At 38.7% G+C, this 14091-nt stretch overlaps 1 protein-coding gene across 7 annotated transcripts; it reads right to left on the bottom strand.

Moving 5' to 3' along the window:
* Positions 1-1089: 1089 nt before the first annotated feature.
* On the bottom strand, positions 1090-9815 carry cep70 (centrosomal protein 70). 7 transcript variants are annotated; one of them, XM_042404143.1, is made up of 18 exons: positions 9710-9815; positions 9296-9317; positions 8727-8826; positions 8372-8495; positions 6637-6817; positions 6334-6509; positions 6039-6098; positions 5305-5386; positions 5157-5224; positions 4989-5066; positions 4138-4237; positions 3417-3563; positions 3107-3259; positions 2845-3025; positions 2621-2729; positions 1830-1909; positions 1474-1505; positions 1090-1380 (listed from the first exon to the last, which is right to left on the bottom strand). In XM_042404143.1, exons 2-18 carry the CDS (start codon positions 9302-9304, stop codon positions 1336-1338), a joined length of 1725 nt encoding a protein of 574 aa, XP_042260077.1. In that variant the 5' UTR covers positions 9305-9317; positions 9710-9815; the 3' UTR covers positions 1090-1335. The 7 variants fall into 7 exon arrangements, with proteins under 7 accessions (XP_042260077.1, XP_042260078.1, XP_042260072.1 ...); XM_042404144.1 differs by lacking the exon at positions 1474-1505 and having other exon boundaries at positions 2845-3013; positions 9710-9814; XM_042404138.1 differs by lacking the exons at positions 9296-9317; positions 9710-9815 and adding an exon at positions 8934-9262.
* Between the last annotated feature and the right edge of the window lie 4276 nt (positions 9816-14091).

The following is a 14091-nucleotide window of genomic DNA, read 5'->3' as shown; positions in this document are numbered from 1 at the left end:
AAGGCGTCGTCATACCCTGATTGGACAAGAGGGGAATGCAATGAGCCAGTCCCCACACCCTGCACAACAGGTGATCCGAATAACCCTCCAATCAACTCAGAGGAATTTCGACATTCAGTTACACGAATTCGGAACAAAGAAATAACAGCAATTCCCAAGAATGGGTGACTGCTACATGACTGTGGACACACTGTGGATTTTGGCCCCCATCACTTACATTGAACGCACATTTCAAAGGATCTTTTAATAGCCAGTATGAACAGGAGGAATGATTACAGAGAGGAAAACCTTGTTGTTTCAAGACACTTAAAAAATTGTAAATCTATCCTTCATTTAGGCGTCATAAAACACATAAATGGTTTCTGTCTAATGATGTGACAACCTGATAAAATTGGTGTCTTAGTTTATTCTCTTACAGATCTGCTTACGAAGACCCTCATATTCCTGTGTGGTCAATACTCATGTTTGCTGTGACTTAACTGTATAGCAGTGGTGGCAGCTTTGTTTCCAGCCAGGACTTTAAAAATACTGAGAACAGGGAGTCCAGATTCACCCAGCTAGTAACCCCCCCCACCCTCCTAAGCTATGTTTGAAAAAAATAAATATCCATTCATTGTATTTTTTGCCTAATAGTCCAATTTAAGGGCAGTGACATTAAAGAATATCAGTATTTTCCTTTAAAAAGCCAGTACGTGCAATTTCTTGGTGAGTCAAGCATTATTAATACATTATCAGTATTACTCTATAAATTCATAGGTGTAAAGAAAACTTTGCGCTCCACAACCTGCAAACTCATCCATTCTGAGGACTCTATGATGTATGTTATTGGGAGATGTGTTTCATTTCCTTTCATGTTATGTAGGTTGCTAAGCTTTTTGTGAAGGGGGGGTTGAAGTGAAGAAGTTTAAAGTATGAATTGTGCCATGATGATGGAATTTGATAAGTCAAAGTCTCACAACCCCACCAACAATATGACTGAGCTTTATACAAGTTTATGAAGAATGTTGAAATAAAATATCACAGACCAGCAGTGCTTTTTTAAATATTTTCCATACATTTAATTCAGTAAGTGATCTCTCAACTTCACAGTTAGTTTTTCAGCTAGTTTTATTGTAGTCGTTCATATCAAAAAGTTAGAACAGATTCAGTACTGATACAATGAGTGTCTGATATGGTTATTATTCACAATAAAAAACAGTCATGTCAATATAGCTTTACCCGCATGTGGATCATGATCATGTGATGATTTCTTAAAAACCAGAAATCCCTCTCTACAGTCATGACATTGAAAAAATAAAACCCTGCAGCACACACTTCAGTCGCTGTCAGTTTGTTTCAAAGACTTGAGAGCTGGAAGGATGTCGTCCAGACGACTGACTCCTGAAACACACACAGATTAAGTGCTGGGTCAGCATTCTAAAGCCACATGATGAGAGAGAAACACACAACACAGAACTCAAAACCAGGACCTGCCTGCTGTGAGGTGACACCATCTCTGCTGCCTCCTGACCCCAAAAGCACAAATTAAAGGGATTTAGGCCACTGTATGTCTAATACTGCTTTCCATTACTAGCCAGGAATGTATCATTCCCTTCCTCTAATTAGGAAAATTATTCTTAAATGTCCTTCAAAGTCAGAGGTTTTATTTAGAAGTAACCTAAAGCTGAATTAGAACAATAAGCAGCCCGACAAATTAGTTAAAAATGAAAAAGAATTTCAAAATCTATGATTGTGGTCCATATTATCCATATTGTATGATGCCATACTCCCACAGCCCACTGTCAACCCAACAAGCAGTGTGATCTTAGTGTTTGTTGTGTCATATTTACCCAGAGTGTGTAAAATGTCCAGAATAAGTGAATAAAAGGCGGGAAAGAACTCCTCGTGTTGCTTCACCTTGACGATGATACTGAAACACGAGAGCAAAGGATGAAAAACACACGTCGGGTAGAAATCTGGATGACACACAGCTTTATGAATCTGACAACAAGATGAGTCGGCACATTTCTGGCTCTGTGTGAACACAGCTTGAATGTCATGAATCTACACAAGAGTTTTAGAGATCTGGCTCCTGGTGTGAGACGTAAATGCTACTAAAACATAAATTCATTCAGTCGTCTCTGAAGCAGCTGTCCTGTCAGCGACACAGCTGTATTAGGCTGCTGAAAAGACAGCAGAAGTGCATCTGTCCTGGACAGAAACGCTTTAAAAAACAATCCAAAGTCTCTTCTACTTTTGGCTAGAGCTGCAACTAACGATCATTTTCACTATCGATTGATCTAATGATTATTTTTTCCATTGATAATAGTGTATAAAATGTCATAAAACAGTAAAAAAATCAATCAAGAGACCATCCAGAGACAACTTCTAATGTCTTTTATCCGACCAACAGTCCAAAAACAAAAGACAACTCAAGTTTAAAGCAGTAAATCCCTACATATGAGAAGCTGAAACAGAGAATGTTTGGAGTTTTTGCGCACAAAAAGACTAAAATTATTAATTTATTGTGAAAAAAGTAGTTGTCAATCAACTAATTGATTAACCAACTTATCACTGAAAATCTACTTTTGGCCAGTTTGAAAATGTGCTTCACTTTATTCTACATATTGTATCTGTGAACCTGTCAATGTCGGCGTCTCCCAGCAGATTGTGGATCCCAGTTGTGTCTTCAGAGGAGGAGACCAGTCTGGCCACCGTGTTCACCACCTCAGCAGGAGGAACCCTGCTGTCTGACATACCACCGCAAACATGAACATCACTTTTAGTCCGTTCTCTTATTTAATTCCTGTCTAACTGTGCAAAAACAGAATGAAGACATGAGGCGTGGATCGCGCTGGAGGGTACCTAGCTGTAGAACGTCTCTGAGGTTCCTCATGGCGTTGGTCATCTCTCCCAGCCTGGTGTAGACCTCGTTCATACGTGGGTAGACCCCGCTGAGGGAGGTCACGTCAAACAGCTTTTGGAAGTGAGACACCATGGAGCCCAGAGTGAAGCGAGTGGGGCTTCTGAGCACCTGCTGCGCACACTGGAGATGTTACTACATCTCCTTTTGTCAACACAAACAAAAATAATCTGAAAGACAGCACTTCATATTATCTGCTCCTACCTTCTGATCATCAGTAGAGGTGTATTCCAGCATGGTGTCCACTAGCAACATCATGTCCTCCACCTTTACAGCTTCTGCAGCATGACGTCCACCGTCCCACTGCTGCCCCACCATCAGTCTGGCAGTCAGTTTATTTAAACTGTGTTGCAGGTCCTAACCACATGCACACATAGCAAATCCAGTCAGTCCATGTGTCATGACATCCTCACTGATGATGTGTCAATAGGTTTTAGGGAGAAAGATTAGAGAGTGCACTAGGATACTGCTTATTAATTCCAGTGGTTGAAGTGTGCAGGCAGGTGGTGTTTACCTTCAGCAGGTGGAGCTGTTGGGCCCAGGCCTCCAGTGTAGGGAGGACAGCCTGAAACTCAGCCGGCTTCAGAGTAACAGAGGAGGGTCTGTGCAGTCGTAGTGGAGCGTTGGGATTGGTCAGAATGGCGCTGATCTCGTTCAACAGCTGGAATACAGATGAGGACAAAGGACAGGATATTAGATGTTTGTATGTATTTATTTATTTTTAGACCCGGATTTAAGATACAAATATGACCTTAGCCAGTCAGTGTTTTTCAACTCTGATGATGATTGGATGTAATATTGTATTGTATCCTTGAATCCTATTGGCTTTCAAAAGAAGGAAAAGAATCAATGTTCAGCAGGAGCATGTCAAACCAAACTTTATCATTAAAAAAGACATTTTGGTAAGAGTTAACAGTTTGGAGAGCTAATTTTACCAAAAGCTGACACTGTAAAGTTTAAATTTGGGAAAAACCAATAGACACAAATGATTGATGATGAGTATTTTTACATACTATAATACATCTGCAGGGGATCTTTAAATATTTTAGGGTCCTTTTTTACTCAAACAGTCTGTTTGCACAAAGGACAAACAAAACATATTACTTTACTGACAAGGCACAATAAAAAAGAGCATATCAAGGTCTTATTTTACATCCTATGATCAAGAACCAACTTGAAGACATTTCCAGTTGACAGTATCTACTGGACATTATGGAGTCAAACATTATGCTTACATGATGATAGTGGTCACACATAGTGGCTTCTCTGTCTTGGTCACTGATGTTTCCAGCTTCCAACCTCTGGATGTCAGTTGTGTTGTCCTCTTTTGGCGGTCTGCAAAGATGGTTGATACATGATTGACACAAGGTCAATACCAAGATGACTTACCCAGCATGACACCATTATTGAGAGTTGGGTACACTATGCTTGGAATACTAATAATACTTTAGACAACAGTATCAAGTCCAAACATGAAACATTTTAGTGTTCAGTATGTTCAAATCTACACTTGAATTACAGACAATTCTTCCTCTGATAACATTTGGGTGCAATTTGTTTTAGATGTGTTTTAGTGTTGCTGGGCTGGCTGATAATGTAATGTAGTAATAATACAGACTGACATTAAAGGGTTACGGATCTACAAGACTGATAAGTAATAACACCTTTGGATAATACTAGTTACATGCAGTACAGTTATCTTACATACTATATGCTAAGGGCCATAAATGTGGTTCTAGTGACTGTCACAGCTCCGCTAGACTCTGTCTTTCCAGCACAGAGGCTCTGACAGCAGCTGCTCATAGCTGGTTGGCTGAGCGCTAACTTCCAGCTCTACAACGCCATCCCTGCATCACACGCCTCCTACAGGTATTGCCCCCACTTCTCTGTTGCATTTTTAAATATGCAGGGGAGGAAGGAGCTAGCAGAATTAAAAGTAGTAAGTGGGTACAAACTGACTTTCTCATGATCATAGTAAACATGAGCACATACTGTATGTACAAAAGGCTTTTGTCACCAATCATCTGATCAAACCTTGGCTATAGCGACCACTAAGCCAAACTCCAAAGTAATTGAGTGTTCCTACCTCGTGTTATTGTGTTTGTTTAATCCCTCCAAACGGCGGAGTTTGTGTTTGTAGAACTTCACGTCTTTCAGTGTGGGCCTTTAAAGAAGAACATCATCAACATGATTGGTGACATGACGGCACATGCTCGTCTACTGATGGAGACTAAATGAACACATTTACACAAACCTTGTTTCCAGCTCTTGCTTTAGCTCTTCTATTTGAGCTTTGCTTTCCTTTTGCTGTTTCTCATAGGCCTGGGATGAAATGCAAAGGTATTAGCTACATTGTTGCTACAGTCAAACCCATTTCTGAAAAATCAATTGAAGTTTGCCACCTTGAGAATGGTTTTGAAAGCCGGAGTAGCATTGCTGGAAGTTTTACTTCTTGTTTGATCTCCTGATTCTCCTTTGACAGATCTGTGGTGAAAATGGAGAGTGTAGCATAAACAGAGGCACAAATGCACAGGGTGAGCATTTTTCTTTTATGAAAGGATACGTTTCATTTTTTAAAACCTGTCTTAATAAGAAAAAAAATCACTTTGAAATTTGCCCTCAGTACACCTTGAGTGATAACGACAACAAACCTACACACAACCATCAGAATGTATCCCTCCGCCACAGCTTGGCAAAGAACCACACTGAGAGATCCTGACTTAGCAAACTTAATATTGCCAAAGCTTCATATTAACTCTAGCTGTCCTCCATCTTTTACAGTGTAGTCTTGCTCAGGGGAATATCTTCAGAGTCAGTATGAAGAGTAGGAATTTTTATTGTAGTCAAGAACCATTTCATCATACATGTGGACATGTCAGTATTTTATGAAGACAGACTTTCCTATCCTTTAAAATTAAAAGCAGCCACTTTGCAAAGCTCTTTATCTACCATTCATGTCACTATACATCTAAGAGACAAGATTTCTGCTGTTATCAAACACTGCCAGGTTCTGCTAGATGAGCAAACTGAGCCGGCGATGCAGTCAGCTACTTCACCTGTCATATCCTTTACGAGAATCTAGATTAGACATTTCATCAGTGTAACAACATTGAACGTGAAGTCAGGCAGATCTTACCTGAGCTCATCCAGTAGCTGAGTCATTTTAGTCTCGTAGAAGTCGATCACATCCAGCAGCCTGCCGGTACAAGAACATGGAGAGATGTAGCAAAGAACTCAACACAGTGCTGATGTTCAGTTACCATTTAAAATACTGAGTTTGAACCACAATATTCCTTTTATATTTCCAACTTTAAAATTGCTAATGCTTGATTGAATAAAATTGTTAAGGATTATAACTTTAAAAACCAAGTCTAATGTATTATAATTATGACTTGAATGTTTAAGTAAGCTTTCAATGTTCATGTTCTTACTGTTGGTCTGCTGCAGATGTTTGCTGGCTGACTTTCTTGCAGATGTGCTGGAATGTCTGACTCTGACGAGCTAATCGTCGTTCTTCTTCTTTGATGGTAAAATACAGTTTCCTCTGAATCTGGGCTGCTTCCTCCCTCTGCTTAGAGAGCTTCTGCTCCAAAACCTGACACCGTCTCTAGAGAGATGAAAAGGGAAAAAAAGCAAATATCAAAATGACTGTTTTGAAAAGTCACTCCACCTGAGGTGCCCTTGAATGAGGTTAGATTGTTCTTTGAGGCAGGTGAAGAAGACTGTTGACCTACCTGTGCATCTTGTTTCTCCTGCTGCAGTTGTTGTGTCTGGCTGTGCTGCTGGACGGCCTTGCCAAGGTAGCGGTCCTCCAGGTCCTGGACTCTGGCCTTCACTTCGTCCAGCAGCCCCTCGAGCTCTGTGGCCCTCTGAGACTGATGAGCCGCTTGACTCATGTGCTCCTGAACCTCCTCTCTGAGGACACACAGAGAAGGTTCAATCTCAAAGTGCAACACAAGTGCATTATCTTCACCTACTTCATCCTTCTCACACTTAACACTTATTCCTTTACCTCTTCCAAAGTTCATCCAAGATTTGAACATTTTATGGGAGTAGATCTCAAATAGGGCTAGGTATATTCAAGTTTGGTATTGAATTTAGTATGGAATTAACAAAATCATCACTTATATCACAAAATATCTGATGAAACAGTAGGTAAAGCCAAGCATTTACTGTAATCTTTCAGCATTAAGCAGCTAACAGTAGGACTGCAGTCTTATCATTGATATAACACAGCAACATGTTGTATTTCTTTTGACAGAATGGTTGTTTTTACTAAAGCTGTCACTGGAGAGGTGATGATCAGCTGACTGCAGCCCAGCTTCAGGTTTACACTTCATTCCTGCACTGAGCTATACAGCTCAGGAGGCGTATGTATCCCTGTGATACTCATCTGATGCTGATGATATTAGATGACAGGAGGACAGGTGGTCGGCACAGCGCTGCATATACATTATTGAATAGATAGAGTCGCAAAACACCCATAGTAATACATACTGCAGGCAATGTGCCAAGCAACAAAAGCCTGATATATCTTATTCCTCTGTGCCATAAACTATTGAGTCACACTGTTACAATGGGTGACATGTTTCTTCATCACCATGAACACACACACTGCAGTTTACTTTGACTCAATCCCAGACACACCATCCTGCTGGCAGAAATATTCACTAGAACACCAAAATGTGGATTAATCTGCCAATGTAAACAGTCTCCAAAAAATGCACTATTTCCTCCTGTTTGAGTAACATTTGTTAAAAACTACAGTGACCAGCTGTTCCAGGGAATTACTGCGGCTTTTTAAAAAATGAAATATATACAGTACCAGTCAAAAGTTTGGACACATTTCTCATTCAAGGGAATGGAAAGGTGTCCAAACTTTTGACTAGTGAGCTGTGTTTTTTAAGATTTACATCCTCCGTAAGAACCGCTGAGCTTGGAGCCATAGACAGCGTAGGTAAGTCAGAAAGTATTGAGAGACAGACTAACATGTTGTTGCTTTTGATCATGGGATTTGTTGAATTTTTTTTTCTTTAAAGCCCTATTCTTAAAATTAGACTTTGGAAACTTTAATGTCCCCCCGAGAGCAAATTTGTAGGACATCTGGATTAATAAATGTTCTGCACAAGTATGACATCAAAGACATTAAAGGTACCCTGTGGAGTTTTTGACCCTATAGTAGCAATACGGAGCAATGTTTGCACTAGTAGGTCCACATTTTGGCTTTATGTAATTCTGCTGATTGAAAGCTGGTAGCAGTAACATGTCTACAAATGTAGAAATTCACTAACAGAGTGAAGAAGACTGCAAGCTAACAAACATGGATGTAAACAATGCAAGATTTAACATATTTTTTATTTAGTTTAATCAAGATCCTGATTGGAATAAGATATGTTTGATTTTTAATGTCATCTATATCTTCCATGGAAATCTACATATCTAAAGGGAATTATTGACTGGTTGACTTACTTGAGTTGGTTGTTGGACTTGATGAGCTCCTGGATGAGGGCTTGTCTCCTCTCAGAGTCTGTTAGCATTGTCCTCAGAGTCGTCCTGATCTCACCAGCTGACTTTTTGTCCAGCAGAACTAAATCTAAGGACACACGGACGAAAATGTAATAGAGGTATCTCCAAAAACAAGGCATCTGCACGCTTCTGGAAATATATTTTCAACTTATACCTGGAAAAGGAATTCCATCCTGGCAAAAGCTGAATACTGAATTTTTATCCTTTTTCATGCCAAAAAATATATACAAGATTGATTCTCCCCACAACACATTAGAAATGTAACATTCTCCAAGGAATTGGAACCACTGAGCCTTACCTAAAAGGTTCTTATTCTCAACAGGATCGGCAAAGTACACAGGTTTAAAACCATGATGCTGCAGAAGTTTATTCACATCATCCCATTCAACCTGCTCCTGCTACAACACAAACAAACAAATCAATCAGAAAAATATAGTCAAACAAACATTACAGTGAAGCAGTTAAAATTTGATTCTATTGGTGATATCTGAGGTTTTAGTTCTACCTGAAACTGCCTGTTGGTCCACAGATAAACATAAGTCCTATTTTTTGATTGTGAAAAATTAGCAGTCCTGCTGTCCATGTCCTGACCTGAAAGTCCCTCAAAAGCAGCACTAGTTCTAATCATTGCAGGACTCGGGTCCTTGTCTTTCTTCAATGATGTGGCACCCGTCAAAACCCACCACTGATCAGGTTTCTGCTGTCCCCACTACTGAGAGGAGCTGAGAGGAGCTGCCACTACAGCAGCACAACAGTGAATGAAAGATGATCCAGTGTGTTTGATCGCTCTGACACTCACAAGCCCCACCAGCCTCTGTGTGTGGTGCAAATCATATTTTGTTGTAGTATTCTGCTACGGTAACTTACCTGTTCCATCGTTTCACCAAGACTGCAAGAAATAAAACAATATGCACGTCGTTAGTATCCATAGATTTGCATTAATTCCCTGAACTCCGTTTTAAAAAACTGTCAATTTAAAGCTACTGGACCTTCGTTAACAATATTCGACAAATAAGTTTTACAAATAAGACTATTTTCCAAATCTTTAAGTTATTCTGGTCAATTCGGCATACAAGTGATAAACAAACCACGGCCTTTATATAAAAAAATTGCATTAAACTGTCAAATGTTGACTGGGGTTTGCGGTTAGCTTCTGTAGCTAACCATGTTAGCGTTACGGCTAAGTATTGTGTATTTTCTACTATTAGCGGACTTTGCATTTTAACAGAAGTGAAAGACACGTTATTAATTACTAAGTGTGTAAACTGTTGTCGCTCTTACTTGCCAACCTTTCCGACAGTTCAACTCACACAGCACTCAGTTTCACTATTTAGTTTACTATTTACTCCACGATACGCCCCTTCCGTCATTCAAACAAGTGCGCGGTTACGTCACCGGCGTAGACCAATGGGATGTGGCTGTTGTTTGACCTATCAGCGTTGAGTGTTTGAACGGTCCAAGATTTGTAGTTCTATCAACAATTAAGACAAAAATAGTACATTATACATCATATATAATTTTTTTGCAGTTACATGATGTTTTTTATTGGTGAGCATGGATGTATTATAAATATATTTCTTTCAAGTCTTGGTCAGTGGACTTTGTATGGCATAAAAAGTATGCCTAACTCTAACCATCACAATTAGGAAAACATATCTAAAATACTGTGCTTTTTAGAAAATGATTGTCAGTAATATGAAGTATCTACAAGAAATAAAAATCAATGAACAGAGTATAAAAGTTCAATTAATGATATAGGGCATGGGACAAAAACAGAATAAGATCCTGTAAGCACCAACTGTTGGATCTCCCTGAACTACTCAGACACTCTGAGAGCAAAGCATATTGATTATGATGTAAATATTTACTTATGAATTGAATTACAATTAATGTTTCCTTTCTATGCAGTATTGATGAGTATTATCAATACACAAAGGCATGCAGGAGCAGGTCCCAGTCCAACTGTTGTTGTACTAAACATTAGCAACCACAAGATGGCAGATATGGTTCAGCACTTGCTCACAATGCAACATTGTCTGTAATGATCAAATAGAGTATATCACACCACTCAATGTCAAACTGTTCCAATTCACCAATGTTCTTTAATTACTGACCACTGAAAACATTTAACTAAGCATGCTGCATGATAAATGCAGGACATGCTTGAAGAAAAAAATATTTTATTTTAATGAACAGCAGAGTTTATAAAGTCAGTCTTTGTCTTTGTGTCTTTGTGGTTGCAGGATTGCATGCATAGATGATATCAGATGGCATCCAACAGTCACCTCAGGGCTCACACACTAATTAGACCCCCATATCTAAAACCAAAGAGACTGGAACTGCCTTTTGTCACACATTCTGTTAAACAAAGCATGCTAATTATTATGTGAGCTGGGTGATGCATTAATTAGACAGATTTGTGCTTGTTTTCATGTTTATATTAACATTTACTGCACCTTTATCCACTACAGACAAGCAGTTTTATAAAAATTAATTTTTACTCATTAATGTTCAAATTACAGGAGGAGTCTGTAGTGGAAGTATGAAGTTTCTGTTATTTATATAATATTGTATGCATGTTTATTTTACTTTAACATATGTATGTACTCAGACAAACATCTCTTAGTAGAAGGCAGAAAAATGTCAAAATAACTCATATTATCTCACATATCAGTTCTGACAGACCTTCCCTCGGTACAGTAAATATTCCAGTATTGATTGACTTTGTCATGGGTGTCGACTATTCTAATGTCACTGAGATTACACACACGGATGTCACCGCTTTATCTTGAACATTTGCAAGCGGAGGGATCTCTACCGCCGGTGGACAATCGGACTGGGTGGAAAGGTCAAACATACAATGCAAATGCAAATATTACCTGTTATTATTTTTAATATCATATCTGATTAAGGCTAATGGATCAATCAGTACTTTTTAATATATAAATTTCAGGTATTCACAGAGTGTAGAAATGATTGATCTTTTATGTTTGTTAACTGAACATCATTTTTAATAAATGGATGTGATACTGCTGTGTCGACAGCAGGAAACAAACGAGGCTCTGTCATTAGCTCAGCTTTAGTTTAAGATTTAAGGTTAAACATTATTGTCTGAAACACAATCACTTGTTCTCTTAAACCCCATTTAACAAACTGCAGTCTAAACCCAGTTGTATTATTTCTATTGCAGTAGATTTTAAGAACACAGAGTTATTATCATTTTGTTGTTGTAGATGTTTTGTGATATGTAGAACACGACTAAAAATGATTAAACACACACATTCGAATAGAAATACCACATAAATGTCTGAACTAGTTTTTTGGAAGTCAGGGGATCAGCAAAGTCAGTAGGATTTATCTTCTGGGGACCATGAATGTCTGTACTGAAGTTCATGAGAATCCATCCAATAGTTGTTGAGAAAATTCAGTCTGGGCCAAAGTGGTGGACCAACCAACCAACTACCAGTCGTTCCCAGAGTCAGGCCACAAGTGTGGCTAAAATTAGTGACAGAAAAATGGCCACAAAATGTGTAACAAGCATGGATGAAATGGACATAGCTGCTCAGGTCGCCTCAATCTTAAATCAGCATGTTTCTTTGGATGTTGAGACAAGAGCTTTTGTGTTGACTGAGAATGACTTTAGGGGGAGTCAATATGACATCACTTGCTTCTAGCTGATTAGGGCAAAATAAAAACAAATTAACCTCCCTCTCAGCAGAAATCAGCTAACATGAACGTGCCTGACTGAATATTGAAGTGACAATTCAATATGATTATCAGGCTACAACAATACAAGCCCTGAATGTAAAAGAAGTATTGGTTCCCATCATTAGTACCAAACAGCCAATTAAAAGAATCAGGTCATCAACTACCAACTCTTTTGAAAGTTGTCTCTGCCCACAGCTGCAGTACAATAGGACCATGACATGACTGACAAAAAAGCTGTTCTATGTGGTGGAGTACATCTCAGTTCACAGTGAACTGCAGTGAAGTGAAACCCTGTCTGGAAGTTAGGAGTTAATGACTTTATTAAACATGGCCCTTATTTAGAATTCCGCAGCCAGGTCAACACAGGAAACTGCATACAGCATCACGATTTCAGCCCAAGCTGCAGCATCTGAAATTAAATATAAACCTGACATTTCTCCACACCGCACAGGAAATGTCTGGTCTCACTGTTATACACACACTTACCTGTCTCCTCTTGTGAGAGAGTCTAGTTTTCATAGATCCAGTGAGGAAAGGTCATCGTCATTTAATAATGGATGGAAGGGTGTGAAGAGCCCTGGCTACTCACTGTGTCCCTGCATACATCAACTCCACTGAGCAGAAAATTAAAATGGAAATTTAGGCCTTGAACAGAGTCGAGGGTCCCATTGACCTGCGCTGTATGATTTATGGCGGCTGATTACATCACCTTGATGGTACCTGGTCTACTGAGCTCAGTGGATGCTCCAACTCATAACCATCAATTGCAAAACAGTGTTTATAATATTGCTTTGATCCTCTTTTATGGATTATTAGTCTTTGACTGAATGTAAAAATCATTATTAAACTGTTAGTGACACATTAGGCAAATATAGGCCAGTCATTAATAGTTGTATATTGACTATTGTGTCATGCTATTTTGTATGATGTTTGTTTGCATATATTGATACACATAATTGTTCCAGCTTGAAAATTAATAGATTCTGATCAGCATCCACACACACAATATGCATGAATATGATTGTATTATTATGGATTTCATTGGAAAGTCAATGGCAAATACTTAATTTTTTTGAAAATTATAATTATAATTAAACTTTAGAACATATGAACAGAGTTTGTCCATTATTATGAAAGGAAAAAAAATGCATACTGGTAAATTTTGGAACATAAATGGTGAGTGATACATCTGATATATAATGTGTTAAAGATGGACTATGCTGATGTCACTTAACTGTAACTTTAAAGTTTAATACTTTCTGTGTTTGTAAAACAATGTCTTCTGTGTTGCATCTAACTGAAATTGAAAGGGATTTGCGGTAAGCCTAGCCATTGGTCAGTTTCTAACACAGGTAGTACAAAAAAAAAAAAAATGGAGAGAAAAGTATGTTTTTGATGAAAACAGAGGTTTGATGTCTGCTTCCAGCAGGTCACAGCAGGTGTGAAAGCAATCCACTCCACAGCTGGAAAATACGAGATTTCAGGGTATCAGTTCTTTCTGCTCTTTTATTTATTATGAAGTGCTTTAGGGCACAGTCTTTAAAGTCCACCTGCAATCAAAAATATGTTTTTCTTCTTGTTCCCACCGTTGGATGTTTGAGTGTCACTGTGCAGAATGATGTACATGCAGAGTCTGTTTTCACATTCATCTGCTGAAAGTGGAAAATTTCTCTGTGCTCATTGAAAATCTGATTTTAAGTTATGCTTTTGTTTTGTGGAAAAACCATATCAGACACACATTATTGTATTTTCATATGTCTTGATATATGTCTTGAGGGGGTCTTTAAGTGTTTTTCAGCCTAAACATATGATATACTGGCCAACGATATCAAAAACTATTCAGAAAGATGATGAGTTCATCCTTTGAGCACAGCGTTACACACGACTCATTATCTTGTGTTGTGCCATCAGTGGATCTGCAGGTACTGCAGCAGCATTGGGTGTGCAGTCAGGTG

The sequence above is a fragment of the Thunnus maccoyii genome, chromosome 24 (genome assembly GCF_910596095.1).
Source record: "Thunnus maccoyii chromosome 24, fThuMac1.1, whole genome shotgun sequence".
In the NCBI taxonomy this organism is placed as follows: Eukaryota; Metazoa; Chordata; class Actinopteri; order Scombriformes; family Scombridae; genus Thunnus; species Thunnus maccoyii.
This window is presented reverse-complemented; position numbering and strand designations above follow the sequence as displayed.